Source organism: Typopeltis vanoorti, chromosome 20, assembly GCF_054136105.1.
Source record: "Typopeltis vanoorti isolate ZY-2024b chromosome 20, IOZ_Tvanoo_1.0, whole genome shotgun sequence".
NCBI classification, from domain to species: Eukaryota; Metazoa; Arthropoda; class Arachnida; order Uropygi; family Thelyphonidae; genus Typopeltis; species Typopeltis vanoorti.
Window position 1 is genome coordinate 24,776,561 of NC_143568.1, and position 23,054 is coordinate 24,799,614.

The 23,054-nt window shown below is 37.0% G+C and overlaps 1 protein-coding gene across 1 annotated transcript in view; it reads left to right on the plus strand.

Moving 5' to 3' along the window:
• Positions 1-23,054, plus strand: part of LOC150095284 (laminin subunit alpha-1-like) — a 1,249,242-nt gene that overhangs the window by 990,679 nt on the left and 235,509 nt on the right. Inside the window, exons 54-55 of the mRNA XM_090410638.1 lie at positions 8,030-8,153; positions 19,397-19,517. Coding sequence (XP_090266764.1) covers positions 8,030-8,153; positions 19,397-19,517 — 245 coding nt within the window. The remainder of the gene's footprint in view (positions 1-8,029; positions 8,154-19,396; positions 19,518-23,054) is intronic.

The window sequence follows — 23,054 nt, forward strand, 5'->3', positions numbered from 1 at the left end:
TCACAGCCAGGGTATACAAATAAAACTTGGTGTTCCTCAAGGTGCCATATTATCACCCACTCTATTCAACATATACATTAACAATGTTCATAACATGTGCCATAAGAAGTCAAATATTTCAATTTGCAGATGACACCGCAATACTAGCAATCCACACAGACATCAACAAGGCTCTCTGCAAAGCCCAACAAGACCTAAATGAAATCACAACATACTTCTACCAAAATGCAATTGTAATCAATTGCATTTTGTGGCATGGTAATTTACTTCTTATCATAGCAGCACTACGATGTGCAGTCTTTGCAACACTTGCAGTATTCCTTCTAAACTTCAATCTAACGTCAACCATCACTACCAAATCTCTAATCTCATCCACTTCGTGTAGTACAATGTCATCAATATAGTACACACCCTTATATTACTGCACTCCAAATGCAATACCATGCACTTCTCAGTATTAACTATAATCCCACTTCTTTGTCCAAGTCAAAAGTCTGTTCAAATCTTCCTGAAGGAAATTAATATCAGCACTGCTATTTATAATTCTCCCCAGTTTTGCATCATCAACAAACAACTGAAAATCACCAGTCAGCCCACATTATACATCATTTACAAATAAATTAAACAGCAGTGGTCCAAAAACAGAACCATGGGGCATGGTAGTAGTTACCCTCCTGTTTTGAGACAATGCTTTATTCTATTTCATTCTATATACCTGGTATCATTCACAGAGCTAATCACCAATCCATCTAACCAATATACTATCAATACCTATTTTCTGCAGCTTGCACACCAACTTATGTAGCAATCTATCAAATGCTTTTTGCAAAGCCCAAGAACATCACTGTATATGATTCTCCCTTTGCATGAGTTACACGAGTTAATTCCATTATTATATAGTAAGTAATATGTCTATTCACGGTATTTCCTTACTGAAACTTATATCAAGACTTCACAGAGAGTCTACTTCCAAACAATGTGCTAGATATGGTAAAGTATTAGTTAAGAAGGCAAATTGTATTAACAGAATAATATTCCAAAGTGCTGTAAGATGGCTCAGGTTATTCCTACTTGCTGTAAACTAAAATAAGTGTTTAGATCTCAAAGAGCCCATTGGATTTATTTAATGGCCAGTAGGTTACTGTTAAATTATCAGCTACAAGAATCAAAGAAATCTCTTGTCCTCTTGAATAAAGAAATAGTAAATATCAAGAACGCTATAGAACCAGTATTAGAGGCTGAAAATTTTAACCCATTTTACGCATATCATCGACATCATACCAAAAGGGTTTTAATGCTTCCCGTGATAGATTAAAATGCAAGTTTGATTCACTGGTGAGCTACTCCAAATCTAGCAATATTGTCTGTGATACAGATAGTGTAGTTATTAATTAATGTTTCTGGCCGCCCAAAAACAGACAGCGAACGTTATGATTCTCCCTTATTTAACACTCATTACTTTATCATAAAATGTAAGTAAATTGCTAAAAATAAGACATACCTTTACACATCCGTGGTGACCAGCATAAAGAATACTATGTCCATCAAACTAATCTTGTATTCTATCCCTGACCAATCTATTCAACACCATGACTACAATTGCAACTATATAGACTAGACTATAAGTGGAAAATTCTGACCTAGAGTCATGCTTGTGGAGTGGTACTATTTTGCCCTCTTTCTATTCTTTAGCACCTTACTCACTGCAAAACTTTCATTAAATAACTAGTTCATGAGCATAGCTAACTGTTGTGCATGTTCCTTAAATATATATGGTGATATCTCATCCATTACCACAGTCTTATTAACATATAACCTAATCAACGCCTTGATATGCCTCTGATTCTTTCGCTCCTAATACTTTCCTTCCTTATACATATTACATGGCATAATTTACACCACTATGATATTTGCTAATATAATGCTTATTCAATAATCTCAGTATAACCTTTGCAATGGTCACTCTGCTGCTATGACTACCCACCATTGTCAACCTGTATAATTATTTTTCCTCTTGCTTGCCATGTAGTGGAAAAATTCCCTTGAAGTAATCTTGGCCTGACCATCCAATTCTCTCGTACTACACCTTTTCTTTCTTTACCATGCTTGTCACTTTCCTAGCCTGCACTTTATACTTTCTTCATCGATCTAATCACCACTAACCGTATTATATCTCCTTCGTAACCTCTTCTTTTTCAACACAGCTTGCTTGGTTTCACTGTTCATACATTTCTTGGTATGCAGTTATACATTGCATGTCATATGCTGTCTTATGAATTTCCATTCACTGTCAACATCCTTTCTGCACAGCTCATCAACCCAACATATTGATGTTAGTTGATATAGAGCATCCCATCATAACCAACTTTATAATTCCAGATGTATCCTTATTTGGCTGTAACCTTTTCTTGTTTTGCTTCCCAAACTAGTACCTAATGATCACTCTCACTAGTTGACAGCAATGTTAATACCTCATTAACAACTACATCATGTGTGCAGTTATCACAAAATCCAAAGTAACTAAAACCTCTAGTTGCTTCAGTCACATGCTTCATAAAAGATTTTTCGCTCAGAAATTCAACAAACTATCTCTCCTTGTTCTTGTAGACTATCCCGTCCTTCCATTCTATATTCCTGGAATTAAACTCTCCCATCAAAATTACCCTTTTTTTTTGTTTTGTTTATAAGCCCATCCAATCTGCATAAACATTTCACAGTCAGTATTCTCTATATTCCCTGGCCTATAACAGCATCCTATCTGATATACTAGCCTGTTAATTTCAACTTCACCGTCCCCCCCCACATACACACACATTCAAAGTCTTCACGTGTATTATCAATATCAACACTTTGTAGATGCAATTCCTCTACATTCATTAAGAGTACTCCCTTCCCCTCCTCGTTTGACCTTCCTATCCTTCTGGAAAATTGTATATCCTTCCATTTCTGTTCCTGACGTCGTATCATCTTCAGACCACCAGGTTTCACTTAAGCCAATTATCTTTGGACACTGACTCAGTCAATGCGACAAACTCAGCTCTCATATTTCTACTTCTTTCTATCAACCATTCTGTTTGGTTCAACCACTCCCATTTCATTGATCCTGACTGATTGCCATTCATACCTGTCTCATCCACACCATTAAGCATTCCATCACCTTGTCCTGCTGCAACCACATCTTCAACCTTATATCCATCTTACTCTTGTCATACAACCTGTTTGGCTGTGCTATCCTGCTTCACAAGTACTCTTTGATCATTAGCTACATTAACTTCTCAATGTTGTACCTTCTCAGCAAACAATAACCTTTCTAAACTCCCAACATCAAACTCATTCAAATGCAATTCATCAACTTTAAACGATTCCAACTTTTCTTTAAATTCACTCCAGAGATTCACAATCTTAATCTCCCTTTGCCTCATATAACTCATCTAACTTACTATTCGTTATCTCCGCTCTCATTCTCAACTCACTATTGTCATATGTGTGCAACACACTAACAACTTTTCCAACAATGCTATTATTCTTTTCCTTCTGCCACAACTTCCTCAAGTCTCTGAACATTCCCTGTTTCACCAACTAAGTTGTGCATGCCCACTGTTTCTCTCTTTGAAAAGCATCAGTTATTTCTTTCAGTATATTCCACTAGGAATGCATGTTTTGTGTGCGTTATGATTCACGGCTACAACTCCCTCTAATGATTGAGTTCCCATACAATGATATACGATTATCCTTTCATTCTTTCTTCACACCACACTGATTCAAAATCTGTGCATATACTATCAACTTTCACACTTTGCAGAAACAATTCGTCTGTAGTCATTAACAGCACTCACACTCCTATTTTCATCTTCCTATCCTTCCATAAGATTATATATCGTTCCATTTCTATTCACAACATCACATCCTCCTCGGACAATCAACTTTCACTTCTACCAATTATCTTAAATTCTCTTAATACTTCAATTATCTTAATACTGGCATACTGACTCAATCAGCGCAACAAATTCAGCTCTCTTATTTCAGATACTTTTAACATTTGTGTACAAACATGACAATCCCTGTGTCTTTCAGGTTAATCTTCCAACACCAACATTCTCTATTCTAGTTGGTATGCCACACCTCTCTCTTTGGTCTGACCACTTCTGTTTTTCTGATCCTGACTCAGCAACAGATGTGGTTTCATCTGTTGCTGAAACCACATCTTCAGCCACGTATCTATCTTCCTCCTGTCATGTAATCCATTTAGCTGTGCTATACTGCTTTACAAGTAGACTCTGATTGTTTGCTATGTAAACTTCTTAATTCTGAGCCTTCTCAGAAAACAATAGCCTTTCTAAATGCCCAATACCAAACCATTCTAATGCAATCCATCAAGTTTAAACCATTCCAACTTTTCTTCAAATTTACTCCAGAGATTCACAGTCTTTGCCCTTTTGCCTCACATTACTTAGCTATCTTACTTCATTACCTCTGCTCTCATTCTCAACTCACTATTGTCATATTTGTGCAACATGCTAATGACTTTTCCAACAACACTATTATTCTTTACCTTCTGCTACAACTCCCTAAAGTCTCTATCACTATTCTCTTTTTCACCAACAGTGTTGTTCATTCCCACAACTACCACTAATTCTGATGCTCACTGTTTCTCTCTCTCTCTCTCTCTCTGCAAATCGTCATTATTTGTTTCAGTGTGTTCCACCAGGAATGCATGTTTTGTGAACTTTATTATTCGCGATACCTCTAATGATCAGGTTCCCATACAATGATATACAATTGTCCTTTGATTCATTCTTTGTAGTAATAATTTTCTGCTTCTCATTGACATCTGCCAATTTCTTCTTTAGGTGTTTAATCTCATCTTCCATATGCTTCATTTGACTTTTCATTTTCACCAACTCTTGCCGAAGCTCTTCTACTATGGTCCTGACTCTAGATCTAATCTATCAGCACACTTTTCACATTTATTAATGCTTTCCTTCTTTCACTTGTACAATCCATAAATTTTTTACATTTTTTTTTTGGTGCATAAATGAAACAATTCTTACAATGCATCCACTGGGAAAAATTCAGGGCAGTACTCAAAGTTCATGCTGAAGTTTTCCATGCACCCATGCGAGCTTCTTTACGGTCACCATTTTCAGAAAGCAGAAGCAGTAGGAACAAACAAGTAGCAAAAACACAAATAAACAAACAAAATTCCAACAACAAACATTACTGAAGGACACTTGTATGAAAAAAATGAAGCACAATTTTATGATAAAAAGCAACACTATACACTATTTAAAAATACTTTTCTTAGCATACCTGAAAAACTTCACTATGTTGTTCATTCATAACTAGGGACAGCATTATAAACTCTAAATATGCATTAGAAACATAAAAGTGATGAGAATACATGAATTCTCAATCATAAGAAAATATGCATTATAACTGTGGTGACAGGTGGAAATCTTTAAATAATATGAAAGGTAATAAGTTTGTAGACATTGTACATTCTTATGAACTGAATGATTTCACTGTTAGAACTGTTATAAAAGAAAAAGTTCACAATATGTAACACATGATAAGTTCAGCCTATGTAATCCATGATCACTTCCAAGAAAAGATGGCAAGGCATAATAAAAGAAATGGAAATATTATTGGCAGTTTTGATTAAAATATGCAACAACAAATGACAAGAGAAAACCAAAGATTAATATTATTATTATTATTATTACCCAAGACCCCATGAAATCAAAGACTCATCTCGGAGGTCCTTTTATCATACACACAGCTCATCGTATCATGCTTTAAACCAGTGGCATAGCTAAGGGGGGGGCGGTCTGCCCCGGGTGACATTTTTGAACCTTTTTGAACTTTCGCAGTTAATTCTAAAATACAGTCTCGAGAAATCAGTTCCAAATATTGTAATACTACTGCCAATTTTCCTCAATTGCTGTAGTTGCTAGTTATGAGAGGAGTTTTCTAAAATAAAATTTGATTAAGAATTACCCACATTACTATGAAATAGACTTCATCAATGTCATCAACGATTTTGCTAACAGAAAAACAAAAAAAATAACAATTTAGAATGTTGAAATTAAAGTTTTACTTCAAAAATAAACATAGTGTTTTAATTTATTTCCCTATACATCATTTTGACTTTTGTAGTATTTTTGGTATGTGTTGAGAGGGACGACAAACTCAGGGACTGCCCCCGGGTGGCAACTGCTCTAGCTACGCCACTGCTTTATACGCACTCAAACTCTCTGCAGACACCACAATCTCAGGCAAGGCATTCACAACTCTGCATTAAAAATCCTGCTTCTCGCTCCCCTACTCACACCCTCTTTATACAGTTTCCATGGATGACCTCTGGTTCTCCCTGGTCTCCCACTGTTTTCTGTAGAACCTCTCCAACATTGATCCTATAACAACCCCTTACTAACTTGTAGGACTCTATCATATCTCTGCTCCTTCTCCTGTCTGCCAGACTCTGCAAATTGCATCTTCTCAATCTTTCCCTATAATCTACATTCCAGAGGTTAGAAACTACCTTAGTCAGTCACCCTCTGGACCCTTTCCAACATCTCTTCATCCTTCTGAAAATCAGGTGTCCAAATCTGAGCACAATAGTCTCATGTGTGGCCTAATCAAAGCCTTATACAAAGGAACAAGAATCTCCCAACTTCTACAAGTCATTGTCCTCCGCATCATTCCCAGAAGTCTTTGTGTTGTCTTCACAATTTTGGCAATGGGTCCCCTAAATTTCGAATCCTTATCCACTATCACCCCCCTCCCCCAGATCTCTTATTTCTTCCATCTCCGACAATATATCCTCACCAAGCATAAATTCTGCACCCCATCTTTGTTTTCCAAAATTTAAAACCTTACATTTTGCAACATTGAACTCACATCCCCATTTCTCTGCCCAATCACCCAATTTATTCAAGTCTTCTTGTAAGGCCACAACATCTTCTCTACTCTTTATGGTTCGTCCCAACTTTGCATCATCTGCAAACAACTGAATATCTCCATCCAAATCTTCACCTATATCATTAATAATATATAAGTTAAATAGTAATGGCCCTAAAACAGACCCCTGAGGCACTCCACTAGTGACTTTCCTTTTCCTGGATATTGCACCCCCATACACAACTTGTTGATACCTATCAGATAGCCAGTCTCCAATCCAATGCACTAATCTAATATCCAACCCCATCTGCTCTAGTTTGACTGTCAACTTATCATGAGGTACTCTATCAAAAGCTTTTGCGAAATCCAAGTATATTGTATGCTATAAATGGATTAATAGAATAACGGATAAATTTTATAGCAAAGGGATAAAAGCCGGCCTGGTATGCTGAGTGGTTAGCGTATCTGCTCTCCAACCAAAAGGCTGTGGGTTCGAATCCTGCCGTGGACATGGATGTTTGTGATTGTCTGTGAAAATACTAGTGGTGGTGGTGGTGGTCAGAAGCATATGGCAACTAATACAAACAGTGTTACATATTCATAATGAATATGTAACACTGTTTTTATTAGTATTCTTACAATTACATTTATGCTTTTATACTTATGTATTCAATAGGATACTGAATAAATTTTAACTTTCTCAGTTTTCTTTTAATAAACAGAACCTGTTGTAGCTTTAATTGTCCTTCTGAAATGAACATATATGTTGTAAATGCATCATATTAAAGCGCCATTTGAGTTATGCTGATTTTCAAATTAAGCAGAAAATTTCAGAATGACTTAATCACTTAAGCTGGGGACATTGGACTTAAAGTAATGTATTACTTTTAAATTATACATATATATATTTGCTGCATAATAACTCTACAATACAATACTTGAACAAACTGCATCTGCCTGTTTTCCATATTAATACCTTGGTCATCTGTTAGTCACAAAAATAAATAATACTAGTGGTAAGACATAAATTTAATTGCAAAATCTGTGAGTCTTACCCCATATTGTTTCAAATTTATATTAAGCAATCATGTTGATGTAGCCACTAATGAAATTTGTATTTGTAATTAAGGTTACTTATCAGTGGATGGAGAAATTCATGAAGGACAGTTGCCATCTGGAGGTCTAACATCTTTGGATTTACAAAAGAGTTTTTTATACTTTGGTGGCGTTCCTCCCAACTTTACTATCAGCAAGTATGCCAACATTTAGACATGAAATTAGCAGCAGATTTTACTGTAATATATGACTCGAGAATTTTTATTAGAAATTATTCACTTTCCCTTTATTATCATTATTATTATTATCATCATCATCATCACTGGATCACCGTGGCACCTCAATATTCAACCTGGGAGTTGAGTATTGAGGTGCCATCACTATCTATGATAACGTATGCTGTTTTCTTCTTTGTTTCTTCTATACTAGATTGGTTGAGTTCCATAGTTAGGTATTGCTGGTATTTAATGCACTTAGTATGAAGTAAAAAATTCAAAATTTTCATATGTTGTCTGAATGGATTATATGTTATGTAGGATGAAAACACTAGACTCTTGGAGGAAATAACCTTCCATCACCATATGAGAGTAAGTAACTTACCTTCAGTTGACTTATAAAAGTTGCTTTCACTATGAATTGGATTAAAACCTGAGTCTCTCTCTCTCTCTCTCTCTCTCTCTCTGCTATAGAGAGAGAGAGAGTGTGTATGAATGGGGACCACGCGAAACACATCAGTGCTTGTTCACAACATGTGCGACACTGGCGAATGCGGCTGGTGCCGGAAAGATACGATTAGTGGTGAGGTGTGAAGTGTGATGGGAATACATACATATAAGAAACCGCGTAACTCCGTATTCGCGTAAGTCGGGGTATGACTGTATGTTACTGTGTATCCTTCTCCTCTGTCCATGAAAGTAGTCACCTTATTGTAATAGGTAAGTAGATTACTAAAACATGACCTCCCTTTAGCAAATCCATGCTATCCATCAAAGATAATACCATTGTTGTCAACTCAATTCTGTATCCTAGTTCTTACAAGTCCAATAATTTAACTACAACACCTGACACACAGATAGATCTATAGTTTGATGCTTGTGTTCTATCACCTCTTTTATGAAGTGGCAAAATCTTGCCCTCTTTCTACTCCTTAGGAACATGACCGAGTGCAAGACTCATATTAAAAAAATATGTCAAAGCCAGTGTCAACTTCCTGACACATTCCTTCAGAATACGTGGGGATATATTATCAAGTTCCACAGCCTTATTTACATCTAGTTTAATCATCTTCCCATACACCTCTTGCTCACTTACAGTCAGATCTCTCTTCCCCATCATCAACTGCTCTCAATCTTTCCATGAAGTCACATTCACAAGATTGAAAGACCTTTATGAACTGCTCATTAAGTATCTCCACCAAACCCAACAGCTGTCTTTGTACCATTTTCTCCAATCAATGTTGAGTGTTGATGGTTCTTTCCATTATTTTGGAGAGGATTGAGATGTGAGAGAGAGAGAGGAATATTTGACTGTAATTTGATGGTAAGACGATATTCTTAGGAATGGGTTATATATAGGCTAGTTTCCAGAGTATAGGGTAGATTAGTACTAGTGGAATAAGTATACATGAAAAGGCAACACAGAACAAGAGTCAACTCTAGAATGCAGTTCTTCAGACAGTTTGAGGAATGTCTAATTTTGGTATCTAATTTGGACAGTATTTTTCTGATCACTCTCTGTTGAAAGATCATGGGAGCACTGAGTGTCAGGTGTTTGTAACGATTAGGAGACATTTACCAAAAATCAGCTATGCATGCATTTTCTTAGTGAGAAAAAGTACAATGCCTGGAGATTGTCTTTTTCTCTGGGTGATGATGTAATAGATCCATATGGGTACAGTGATGACAGGAGCACTGTTGGGCAAATGTTATGGCCAATTGCTTTGGGAAGAGACCAAAAGGCATAACTGCCATTTTGGCACAATGCAAGTTTCTTGCTGTTGGCTAGAAATTGGAAATCAGTTTTTGAATGCATTGATGATTTTCTTGCTGCTGTTTCAAGCTTTAGTGTATGCAGTGCAGGAAAGTGGAGTCCTTGATGATAGCGTTGCAGTATGCTTGGTTCTTCATTTGTACATATTTGTGCATTTGACACATCGTTTGGAGAATCAAGTCTTAGAGGATGAGAATTTAGCTTATGGGAAACATATTCTTCCATACTAATCAGAATTACTTCATTGACATTTGCTTGGATTGGAAGGGCAAAGGAAATGAGCATAGAAATCACTGAAGTTATTCCATGTAGCATTCTTATAATGTCAGACAACCCTTGATTAAGTATGGCTATGTGAATGCTGGTTGGTAGAAGAAATAAACACAAGGTTGTGGTCTGAATTACCCAAGGGAGATTCAATCTTCACAGCATACTTGGAGGGGTTACTAGTGAGGAACAGATCCAGAGTGCTTGTGGAATGGTCAGGATTATTTGGTACTCTGGTTGGCATGTAAATAATTTGTGTAAAGTCATTTGTGATGGAAAATGACCTGGTCTCTCAACCTGCTTGGTGTGTGCGGTTTGAAAAGGAAAGCCAAAATGATTAAAGTGATGGCGACATTGGAAAAGCAATAGAGACAAAATATACATTTGATAGAGTGACACAGAGAGATTTTCAGCCAAAGATGATCATAGTCTGAAGATTCTAAGTTGAATGCCCTCTGGCATGGTGAGTCAGAGTGAACAGATCGGAAGGTACCAGATAGCATAGATATGGCTCTTGAGCTAAAAGCAGTTAAAGAGCATGTGCTTGGTAAAGTTGGAATCGACAGAACTTGGAGAGGCTGAAATTTTGATTTCTGTTAGAAAAAGAAGGTGTGGGTTTTTCAGACTGGAGATGGAAGTGAACAGTTATTGAGGTTGGAGCTGAGACTACAGTCAGCCTGGTTGGCTGGGTGGTTAACATATCTGCTCTCCAGCTGAAAGGCTGTGGGTTCAAATCCTGCCCTGGGCATGGATGTTTGTGATTGTCTGTGAAAATACTAATGGTGGTGACGGACAGTAGATGGTGTTGGTATAGTTGATGCTGTTCACTGTAGTTGGTGGGTGAGTGGTGGAGACGGAGAGTTGTAGAGTGGGTTCCCTCCCTCGATGAGTCCTCAGAGGTATCACATAATAATATTTATGAAGTGGATATGCAGAAGGCTCTATGATGTTTATCTTTGACCAAGTGAGTTATATACATTTCTTATGCAGTACTTTGGTTTCCAAAATGGCTATTAGTACAAGGGTGGTCTGAAAAGTTCTCGGCCTAACAATGAAAAAACAAATTTATAATTTCAAAATTATTTTAACCCCTTAACGCACTCAACCAAGTTAGCTCGGGTCCAAGAAACTGAAATTTTTCCGTGCACCCGAGTTAATATGTGTGACCGTGAATTTTGGTTTCACATATAAATACAACCGAATATACACGCTAGACAATTTTCACGATCAAGACTATTTAGTTGTTATTTAATGTTTGTTTAATGGTTATTTAAATGTTATTTAATGGTTATTTAGTTCAGAAGATGAAAGCAAGAAATGCTTCGAGGCCATAAAACAATTTCTACATTTTTCAAATAATGATGAATTTGATCCAGCAAATCACCCTAGCCCAAAACTCACCCAAAGGAAATTGGCAGAAAAACGACCGCTTTCTGATTTTTAATTGGTACATTAAAGGGTTAATTTTCAACATAATCTGCCTTAAGACTAATACATTTGTTCAAGCAGTGCTCCAGTGGCATTATCCTGTCCCTGCAGTTATTCTCAGTAAGATCTGCAAAATACCCCTTTATATCTGCAATCACCTCTTGATTCAAAGAAAAAAACTGACCAGCGAGGAAAAAAGTTTAGTTTTGGGAAGAGATAGAAGTCAGAGGAAGCCAGATTTGGGAAATAGGGTGGATGTTCCAACAATTCATAGTGCAGATACCTTAATTTTCCCATTGCCTAAACACTTTTGTGGATAGGTGCATTATTCTGATGAAAGATGATTTTTTTTCTTCTGCAAACCAGGTCTTTTCTTATGAATTTTTTCATCTAGTCCGGTTAAAAGATCGGAATAATATTCCTCAATTATTGGTTTACCCTTTTCAAGATAATTAATAAACAAAATGCGCATCCTAAGACACAGGTGCCGTGACCATTCCTGGTGATGGAACCGACTTTGTCTTCTTTGGTGCTAAACTAGCTTCTGTCAACTGTTTTGATTGCTGTTTGGATTTTGGTGTGTAGTGGTGAATCCAAGTCTCATCAGTAGTAATAAATCGATACACAAAATCAGTTTTATTCTTGTTAAAACGCTCTAAGCACTGTTCCGAGATTTTCATGCGAGTGTGTTTTTGATCTGCTGTGAGCAAGCGTGGCACCCATCTTGCACAAAGCTTTTTGATATGCAATTCTTCATGCGAAATATATCCCACACATTCTTTTGAAATATCTATAGTCTCAACAATTTCATACACTTTGACTCACCAGTCATCCAATACTATATTGTGCACTTGATCAGTGATTTCTGGTGTTGTTACACTTTTTGGACGTTCTTCACGTGGATCATCTTCAAGGCTGGTACGACCACGTTTAAACTCAGCAGCCCATTTCTTAATTGTTGAAAATGAAGGAGGAGAGTGCCCATAAACTTTTATGAACTTCAAATGAATTTCTTTTGGCATTAATCTTTTTTTACAAAAAAATTTTTAAACTCAATTTTATCCATTTCAAGGGATACAGACAACACTTTTGCTTCATACAGCTGTATAAAAGAAACTACTTGATATAATGACTTGCTATTTCACATGGATGCTTATGACAGATGCATCAACTTAGAAAAAAAAATCTTGCAGATGGTGTTGCCATCAATGGTCGAGGCTGAAAACTTTTCAGATTTCAGAATCAGATTTGTAATGCTGATTTCCACACTAGAATTCCTCTTTTATAGTCAATGTTCCAGATTTTGTCACTGCTTTGTCATTTTTTTCTAGGTATTGGCAAATTCAATATCTTTGCACTAGCTGAAGGTAAAGTTGGGCCAAGCTCATATATGCAATCAGGGAGAAGTCTTTTGAGGTTGTTCACAGTTGCCATTAATTCTGATGCCTAACAGTAATGTTGCAGGTTACTTTCACCAGTCATCATGATAAATTCATTCTATCCTTTATTATTTTTTTTTCTATCATCTTTCTTTCTTTCTTCTGTGATTTTTCTGGAATCAGAAATGCATTTTTCAGTTAGTTTGGTGATATCATCTTTCAACATTAGTTCACTTTTGTCTGAAAATTTAGGATCATGGTCTTGTATTTTTTTGTTTTTGGCCTTATTCAAGTCATGCACTGTCAGCACAATGAAGTTGTGGAACTAGCTGTAGTGAGTGATTTTTTGCTGGGGTACTGATCACGGATCTATTCTTTGGATTCAATTAATGCTAATTTCTGGGAGAGTATTTTATTGTTAGTAATGTTATGATGCTTCAGGCTTTCAATTCATTTTCCTAAATTCAAGAACTGTTTTACAGAAGGGAAACACAATGCACAGAAGAAAGACTGATTTAGATTTACAAGAAGTTTATATGCTGAGTCATCAATTTTTGTGCAGTGAGCATGCAATCACTGGCAACAGGAGTCACAGAGAAGACTTTTTTGATGTCTGTGATGTCTAGTTCCATGGTTGTGACCTTTCATAGCGTTGCAGGTTTTACTGATGCAGATTATCTGCACAGTGTTAACTATGCTTAGTATGCTCTGTCATCATTGGGCTTTGTTGCTGCATCTATTCTTTTTTGTGGTAGGCATTAGCAGGTTCTTACACATAGCCAATATTTAACTAATAAAAAGACATAGTACACTGGAAGAATACTTGCTGGTTTTGTAGTCATATTAAGTTCTTCCTTAACAACTGCTGCTGTAGTTTCACTTGGTGAAATTTATATAGAAAATCACTTTGAAAAATAAGAATGAGGAGCACATGTTTGTGTCAACTTATTCCAAAGTACCACCTATGAAATGACTGAAACCTAAAAAATAAATAATTTGTATTTCTGAAATAGCCATTAAGGTAGTTGGTTAGAAACTGCATCCAAAGGTTGATAGTAACATTCATTCTTTACAGAGAATAGATTTGTCAACCATCCAGCTGGTCATGGTGGATGAAATATAGCAACCATCTTACACTTTGCATCTATGTTATTATTATTATTATTACGTGACACCTCCAGGGAGTCCAAAAACTCATGGAGGGAGGACACCTACTCAACTACACCAATGCCATCTACTGGCCACCACTAGTATTTCCACAGACAATCACACACATCCATGCCCACGGCAGGATTTGAACTCGTAGCCTTTTGGCTGGAGAGAAGAACGGCATGTTATGTTAATGGAATGTTATGTCATGTCACGTATGTTACGTCAATGGAATCTCAATGGTATTTCAATACCAGTAGTACACTTCATATCATTTGCATTACAAATAGTACCAGACTAGGATGGTTAAAGGCAGGGGTGTAGTCGGGCCAGGGCGCGCCTGGGCAATGCCCTGGTACTTCTTCAAAACTATCAAAATTTTTTAATTCATTATAATAAATTATAAGAATGAGACTTATGCATTTCCAGCTTTCGGTCAAAAAACAGCAGCTTGCTGCTCTTGTCATTTTTTTCAGAAAACAAGGCAATCTCTCTGCCATATGGCCGTCGCAATAATAATAATAATGCCGCACTTCGTACTCTAGATTTTTGTTTCCCTGGCACTATTTCTTTTAGGACTACACCCCTGGTTAAAGGTAGGTCTTGCTTTAGCAACCTGCTCACATTTACAGTTTTCAAATAAGAACAGTGTTGGGTATAGGAATGAATATACCACAATTCTATTGGACTAAGCCAACTATTTGACAAGGTTCCATACGGCTAGTTATTATACACATTCAAAGGGATGGGTGTAAAAATTGGCTTGTGGCATGTGACAAAGTGTCTATCAGAGACTAAGAAAAGTAAGGTGACCAGTTATTATTATTATTATTACCCCAAGACCTCGTGGAATCAAAGACTCATCTGGGAGGTCCTTTTATCACTCACACAGCCCATAATACCGTGCCTTGAACACATTCAAACTCCTTACTGACACCACACTCTCAGGCAAGGCATTCCAATCATTTACAACTCTGCACAAGAAAAACCTACATCTCACATGTGTTTCTTCCATAGAAACACAGTAAATGGAATTCTTTTCATACAGTATTAGTACTCACCATGTTACTACTGACACTGGAACTCATCATGGATATCTGTGGAGATTATAGCTGGTTTTTGCATGCCACCCATTTTAATTTGATTTTGGATGCCCCAGTTGAGTGGCTAGGCATGTATGGACATGCCACCAATGTCACAGCCCATGATACCTCTCTTGAAGTCACTGTGTTAATGTTATGTTACTATACCCCTGTATTCAACAGCTACAATAAATACTGCTTCTTCCTACTATCTGTATACCAGTTTTTATGTTATTAACAAATCTGGAATGTTCTATAATTTCAAATAACAAGGGGTATCCAGATAATTATTGATAGATAGTGTATTCTTTTGTTATATTTGAGTCTTGCATGTAAAAATGCCATCTATCAAGTGTGTGTCTACACAAAGACAGTATTAGTATTCTTATTATTATTACCCCAAGACCTCATGGAGTCAAGGACTCATCTGAGAGGTCCTTTTATCACACACACACACACACACACAGCTCATCATATCATGCCTTGAACACATTCAAACTCCTTGCAGACACCACACTTTCAGGCAAGGCATTCCAATCATTTACAACTCTGCACAAAAAAAAACTGCCTCTCACTCTCCTACTCACACCTTCTTTATAGTTTCCAGGGATGACCACTGGTTCTCCCCTGATCTCCCACTATTTTCTGTAGAACTTCTCCAGCATTGATCCTATAACAACCCCTTACCAACTTGTAGGACTCTATCATATCTCCCCTCTCCACCAGACTCTGCAAATTACATCTTCTCAATCTTTCCTCATACTCGACATTCCAGAGGTCAGAAACTACCTTAGTCAGTCGCCTTTGGACCCTTTCCAACATCTCTTCATTCTTCTGAAAACCAGGTGACCAAATCTGGGCACAATAATCCATGTGTGGCCTAATCAAAGCCTTATACAAAGGAACAAGAATCTCCCTACTTCTACACATTGGTGTCCTCCGCATCATTCCCAGAAGCCTTTATGTTGTCTTCACAATTTTGGCGATGTGTCCCCTAAATTTCAGATCCTTATCCACTATCACCCCCCAGATCTCTTGTTTCTTCCACCTCCAACCATATATCCTCACCAAGCATAAATTCTGCATCCCATCTTTGTTTTGCAAATTTTGAAACCTTACATTTTGCAACATTGAACTCACATACCCATTTCTGTGCCCAATCGCTCAATTTATTCAAGTCTTCTTGCAAGGCCACAACATCTTCACTACTCTTCGTGGGTCGTCCCAACTTTGCATCATATGAACAACTGATTATCTCCATCGAAATCTTCACCAATATCATTAATATACAAGTTAAACAGTAATGGTCCTAAAACAGGCCCCTGAGGCACTCCACTAGTGACTTTTCCTTTTCTTGGATATTGCTCCCCCATACACAACTTCTTGATACCTATCAGATAGCCAGTCTCCAATCCAATGCACTAATCTAATATCCAGCTCTAGTTTGACTATCAGTTTATCATTGGTCGAGTCAATTTATCATCGGTACTCTATTAAAAGCCTTTGCTAAATCTAAGTATATTACTGTGTATCCTTCTCCTATGTCCAAAGAAGCAGTCAATTTATTGTAATAAGTAAGTAGATTACTAAAACATGACCTCCCTTTAGCAAATCCATGCTGTCCATCAAAGATAATACCATTGTTGTCAACCCAACTCTGGATCCTAGTTCTCGCAAACTTCTCCATCAACTTAACCACAACACCTGACACACAGATAGGCCTATAATTTGATGCTTGAGTTCTATCACCTCCTTTATGAAAGTGGCACAATCTTGCCCTCCTTCCACTCCTTAGGAACTCGACTGAGTGCAAGACTCGTATTAAAAAAATATGTCAAGACAGGTGTCAACTCCCTTGCACATTACTTCAGAATACGTGGTGATATATTATCAAGTCCCACAGCCTTATTAACATCTAGTTTACTCAACTCCCCTTACATCTCTTGCTCACTTATAGTCAGTCTCTCCTCTCCATCATCTACTGCTCTCAATCTCTCCATGAAGTCACATTCACAAAATTGAAAGACCTTTATGAACTGCTCATTAGGTATCTCCACCACACATTCTGCAACAGCTGCCTTTATACCATTTTCTCCTATCAATGTCATCCTTCCATAATCATTCTTTCTTTTGCTGGCTACATATCAAAAGAACTCCTTAGGATCATTTTTGGCTTCATTAGCTAACTGCTATTCATACCTCTCTTTAGCTACCCTCACCAACCAAGTCACCCCTCCTTGCCTGGTCTTTGTAGACCTCATGGAATTGGTTATTTCCACTTCTCTTATGCTGCTTCCACAATGCCCTCTTTCTCTGTATTGCATGCTTAATCTCTTTATTCATCCATCTCACACCTCAAGTTGAGTTGAGTACAATGGCTGTGCTTGGATCACAGCTACTTAACTTGCAGGTTAACAACATTCTGGATGGTCTGGAAGGGAATATTAAATTTTATACTGATATGAAAAGTTGGATCATTCAGCATGGAATATATCTGATGGAGAATCCCTACAGGTTGACATGAACAGTGACCAGTTCTTTTGGCATATATTAATAAGCATTAGTGTAATATGTGTAATTAATGTAATTATTATAATTTTTGGCATAAATTAATAAGTATTAGTGTAATTAGTGCAAAATGTATAACCTTGCTAAGTGCAAGGTTATGCATTTTGGATTGGGCACATTGCAGGAAGAATATTTATATTAATGGAAATTTGCTAGTCTTCATACCTCAGTCAGTATACACAGAGTCCTTTGGTTGGAAAGACTGGAGTTTGTATACTGTCTAAGACAGAGAGAACCTTTATCAAGACTTTTCAATAGAATGTGCATTTGTTTCTCATACAGATGTGGCAGGGTTTTCCTCCTAGCAACTTGGATTTTTAATCCTCAAAACAGGCTATCTGGCCAGAAGAACACACATAATTTACCATATTTTGCAATACAGTTAAGTTAAGAAGTATCAGGCTTCTAAGAATCTAGGTTACTTGGCCATGACAAGCCATTGAGCTTAATACAAGAAAGAGAAGATGAGATGGAAATTTGCTGCAAATAGAGTTGATGAAACTTGAGACTCAGTCGTGATAGTGAACATGAGTTAAAGTTTGGAGGTCACATTGCCACCTTAAGTCAACACATTGGATTACTGCATTGCTTGAAAAGCACAGTAATTTTTGGAAATAAGGAAGCTACCCTCTCATTTTAAAAGAGTTGAATAAGACCACATCTGGACTACTTTGCTTAGACATTGGCATTTGGATTCCACGAAGATGAGGAAACAAATGAAAAGATACAGCAGTTAGTAACTAAGATAATATCTATCTGATGGAATTTTGCATATAATTCAGATTAACAGTGTAGTCTTCAGAGATGGAGAAATAGAAGGAAGAGAAGAAGGAATATGACAGAAAGATATGAGGGAAATTTTGCTGCTGATAGTATGTGGAGGAGAATGGGTCATTCATCCCTAGAATGTGGGATGAATATGGGTGTGGTTAGGAAGCACATGGGTCCAGGTTCTTCTCATGCCGTGTAGTAAAGCGAATGGAATAAGCTGCCAGATGACATTGTGATTGCATCTTCAGTGGATGCTTTCAAGATGGAAATGCCTATTTAGGCATTGAGTGGCACAAAGAATCCTTCCTTGATAAGTCTTCCTGACCCCTACGAAGGTACTCACAGAGCTAGGGAATATCTTCTTTAAATTCAGTTCTTCAAGTTCTGAATTAAAGCATGGTTATAATAGAGACATAAATAGAATGTTTTCATAGTATAGCTGGACTGAATATAACAGGCGAACATATCATACTCTTGTTCAACTATATGGAAATTTGCAGTGAATGTTTCATATTAAGAATGCCTTAACTTATGAATGAATTTAAGGGGAGGTATTACAGGCAAAGACACACTTCTTGGAGCTCTCTAATGACAGTTATTATTATGTATAATTATAATATTAATGGTTAAAAAATCTTCCTGTCATTGAGTTTTATATTTAATTTCATGGCAGCTTGAAATGAGTAGAATATCTCTCCTATTGTTTTATACTTGACTGAATTTGAGAATCCTGATTAAACATGATTTTGTAATTATTATAATGGAAAGAGCTAAACTATAATTCTCCCTCTCCCTGTCTCTTTTTAGTTGGACTGCATTAACATTTCTTAGTTTTCTGGGTTGCATGAAAGATCTTCAGATTGACACTACTCCTTTGGATTTGTTACAGACTGATGCTTATAGTGTTGAAGCAAGTTGTAGAGATAAAGTAAGTAGCATTTCTGAGTAAATTATTAGATTAAATGCAACACTAAATCATTGCACTCTATAGATATAACCAAATGATCATATTGTATTTGTCTTTTATCAATAACTTTTGCAAATATTTACAAATGAATCATAATTAGGTATTAATTTTTATTTTTAAATTAATGCCCAGTATATTTGCCACATAGAGAATGTTAGTTGAACAAATGTCCACGCAATTAGCCTAGTGGCTTTCTGCTTCGCAAACCATATGCCTGGAGAAGGAGTGTCCTGGTTTTGATTCCCGTCGGCGATGTGAGGAGCTTAAGGATCTTCCTCAGCCCTAGCCAAGTTAGCTTGTCTTGAGCAAGGACAGCTGGGGTTTTCCACCAGTTTATCTGAGGGTTTTCATCCTGCAAGCAGGCAAACCGGCCCCGTGAACACACAGGGTACAGTCATAGGATATAGTATGGCCAGGAAGGCAATGGGAAACCACCTTGCTCATAATCATCTCCCTAGTATGGTAGCATATAGCTACCGCCCACCAGCCATATGGCTGAGGGAATAGGGTAAGAGAGGATATTACAGTCGCTAGATTTATAATAAGCAAGCTACTGTATCAGTAGTAAGGAACATTTGAAATACACCAATTTCAACAGTGTATGAGTGATTCATAGTATATTATGATGATTAGTGATGTAATGAGTAGAATTTCCAAGATCTGAAGTTGTTTACGAAACACATCTTATGTAGATACATATCTTGTTTCTTGTTACATTGATTGGGATTTGTTCTAATTGCTAATGATTTTTTAATACTCTAATGAATAAATTGCAGTCTGCGTAGGCTATTTCTGCACATTTCCACAATACTTGATGATGATGCTTTGTTTCTATTGTATGTGCAACTAGCCCTGATTTATGTTTGCTTTTCTTCTACATCCTTGATATATTCTGACATGCATATTTCTCCTGATTGACCTGTTTATGCAATATAGCAGATTCCACACAAATAATTAATTTTGTATGCCTCCTTTTTTTTTTTTTTTTTTTTTTTTTTTAAATGGTGAATGAGGAAATTTAGGAAGGTGAAGAAGACTTGAGTTCTTGTTTACCTGGAAAAATGCCACTTTTATTTTTTGTTGCTGCAATATCTTTGAGATCTTATTTATAATGAACTGTATTATGAGGAGCAATACTGCTTCTCTTATTGTTTACTTTCTTGTCTTATTAGTTGTTGAGGAGACTGTTTTAGAAGTTTCTGTACCATTTTTGATTATAATAATTTTGTGGAAGATCTCAAAGAGATGTTTGAGATCTTGGCATCTGTTTTATGCACTACTGGAGATATATATTGTGATGGTGAGATACTGCATGGAGGTATCTTCCTAGCATTGGCTTTCTAGAGACTGAATAGCTGAGTTTGTTCTGTTCAAGAGAGAGTCTAAAAAATGCAGGATCTGTTGTTTTCTAATTTGACAGTAAACATAAATTTGTTAGTAAATAATCCAAAATGGATTTGAATTCATTTTTAGTATATTTTTATTATTAAGTATAGTTGTAGTATAGTATACTTTATAGTTAAGTATATTTTATACTTAACTATATGAAACACTCTACTATAAGTATAGCTTATAGTAGAGTGTTAGTATAGTTGTAGTAGTTCCTAATGCTTGGCACTATTTGAAAGATGACAACAGCCACAGTTCAAATTACGAATGCTGTGGGACAATCCTCACCCATTTAATGACTACATTTTGCATAGCATACTACAGGATTTTGTGGTATGTATGCATCCTGGCAGTTGGGTATGTGTCAGGTGAGAGATGGGAGCGTACATATATGTGGAGAATGTAGGAAATGGAAAGAACTTTGTGAGTTAGAGATTACCATAACTGACCTCGGCAGCATCACATCAAAGGCAGGAGAATTTCGACCTACAGAGACGAATATTTTGCTAGAGGGTGAGAATAAGGAGCAAAATATAAATGAAAAAATAAGAGTGGGGAGTGGGGTAAGTTTGAATAATTGTGAAGTTTTTGGAGATGGTCTTAATTGGGAAGATGAATGGCAAGTAGGAGTCGGTAGCTTGCAGAGAGAGATATAGATCAGCTGAAAAAGGAGGTGGAATGTCTCGTGAATTAGCTGAGAAGTGTGAAAGATGACATTAAGAGAATGGAAGAGACAAATGCAAGGCAAATCAGAGTAGGAGTGAGAGAAAGTTACGGGAATGATAGAAGTGAAGAGAATAGAAACAGTAGAAGAAAGTGAATGAGAGAAAATTATGGGAATGATAGAAGAGGAGAGAATAGGAACATTAGGAGAGAGGGAATGAGAAGAATGCAAGGTAGAGCTGGAACGAGGTATAGAGAGAGATGCCAGGATGGCAGGTAAATAGGGGAACACAGAGAGAAAGTGTTAGAGGAGAGAGAGAGAGTGAGGGATGCAGGTGAGCAATCAAGGAACAGTGGTATGGAGGTGTGATATGGAGACTTGATAATCCGTGATGTGCAAGATAGGATGCCAGAGGAGTGTTTGCTTGGAGGAACAATAGAAAGTGTGGCTATGGCATTTAAGTAGGATGAAAGGATGGATGAGATGATTGTGAAGGTGAGCAAGAATGACTTGAAAGGTAGGATAAATAGGATAGCAAGAGGTATGAGATTCATGCTTGAGGTTGTACAGAAGAAAACTCAGAGAGGGAAGATAGTGTGTGTGTTGCCCAGGTATGATAATGACGAGATGATTAGAAGAGCATTAATAATGAATGGTATGATAGCCAAAATGTGTCAAAGAGAGGCTTGGAATACATGGGTGCTTGGAGGGCATTTAAAGACAGAAAGGAGAGGCCACTCGCATTTGAATGAGGAAGGATGTAGGCATCTGGAGAGATTGCTTTTCTCTTAACAACTCAGAGTGTCAATCAGGTAATGCTGAGTTCAGTGGAGTCTGGAGGGGGATAATGATCGGTATAAAAACAGTTACATTTTTATGCTTTATACTAATGCCAGGAGTAACCAGAATAAAGGAGATTAATTGATAGTGCTGATAGCATCAGCCTGTCTGAATATTATTGGGATCTGTGAGACATGGTTGACTGAAGAGGATATAATAACATTAATTGAAGTATTATGATATACCATTTTTCAACTGGATAGGAAGGGAAAATACAGTGGTGGAGTACTGCTTATGATAAATGAGGACTTATGTTATCTCAGAGTGGAGGCTTTGGAGGACAGTGACACTAATGGTTTTGAAAATGTATGGTGTGAGGTAGAGGTGGGCAAGACAGGATATTAGTGGGGTATTGCTACAAGCCAAGCAATGCAGAGAGTGGAGAGCAGGAGATGTTTAGGAAGTTGAGCTTGGCAAGTGCATTAAGAATGATTGTTATAGGAGATTTTAACTGCGGCAGTATAAATTAGGAAAAAGACTATGCATGTAGTAATAAGGGAATGGAATTTCTAGAATTCCTGAGGAACAAATGTCTTAAATAACAAGTAATAGATGGAACACGAGGTTCAAGAGTTTTGAATTTGGTCATAGCATCATAACAGCTG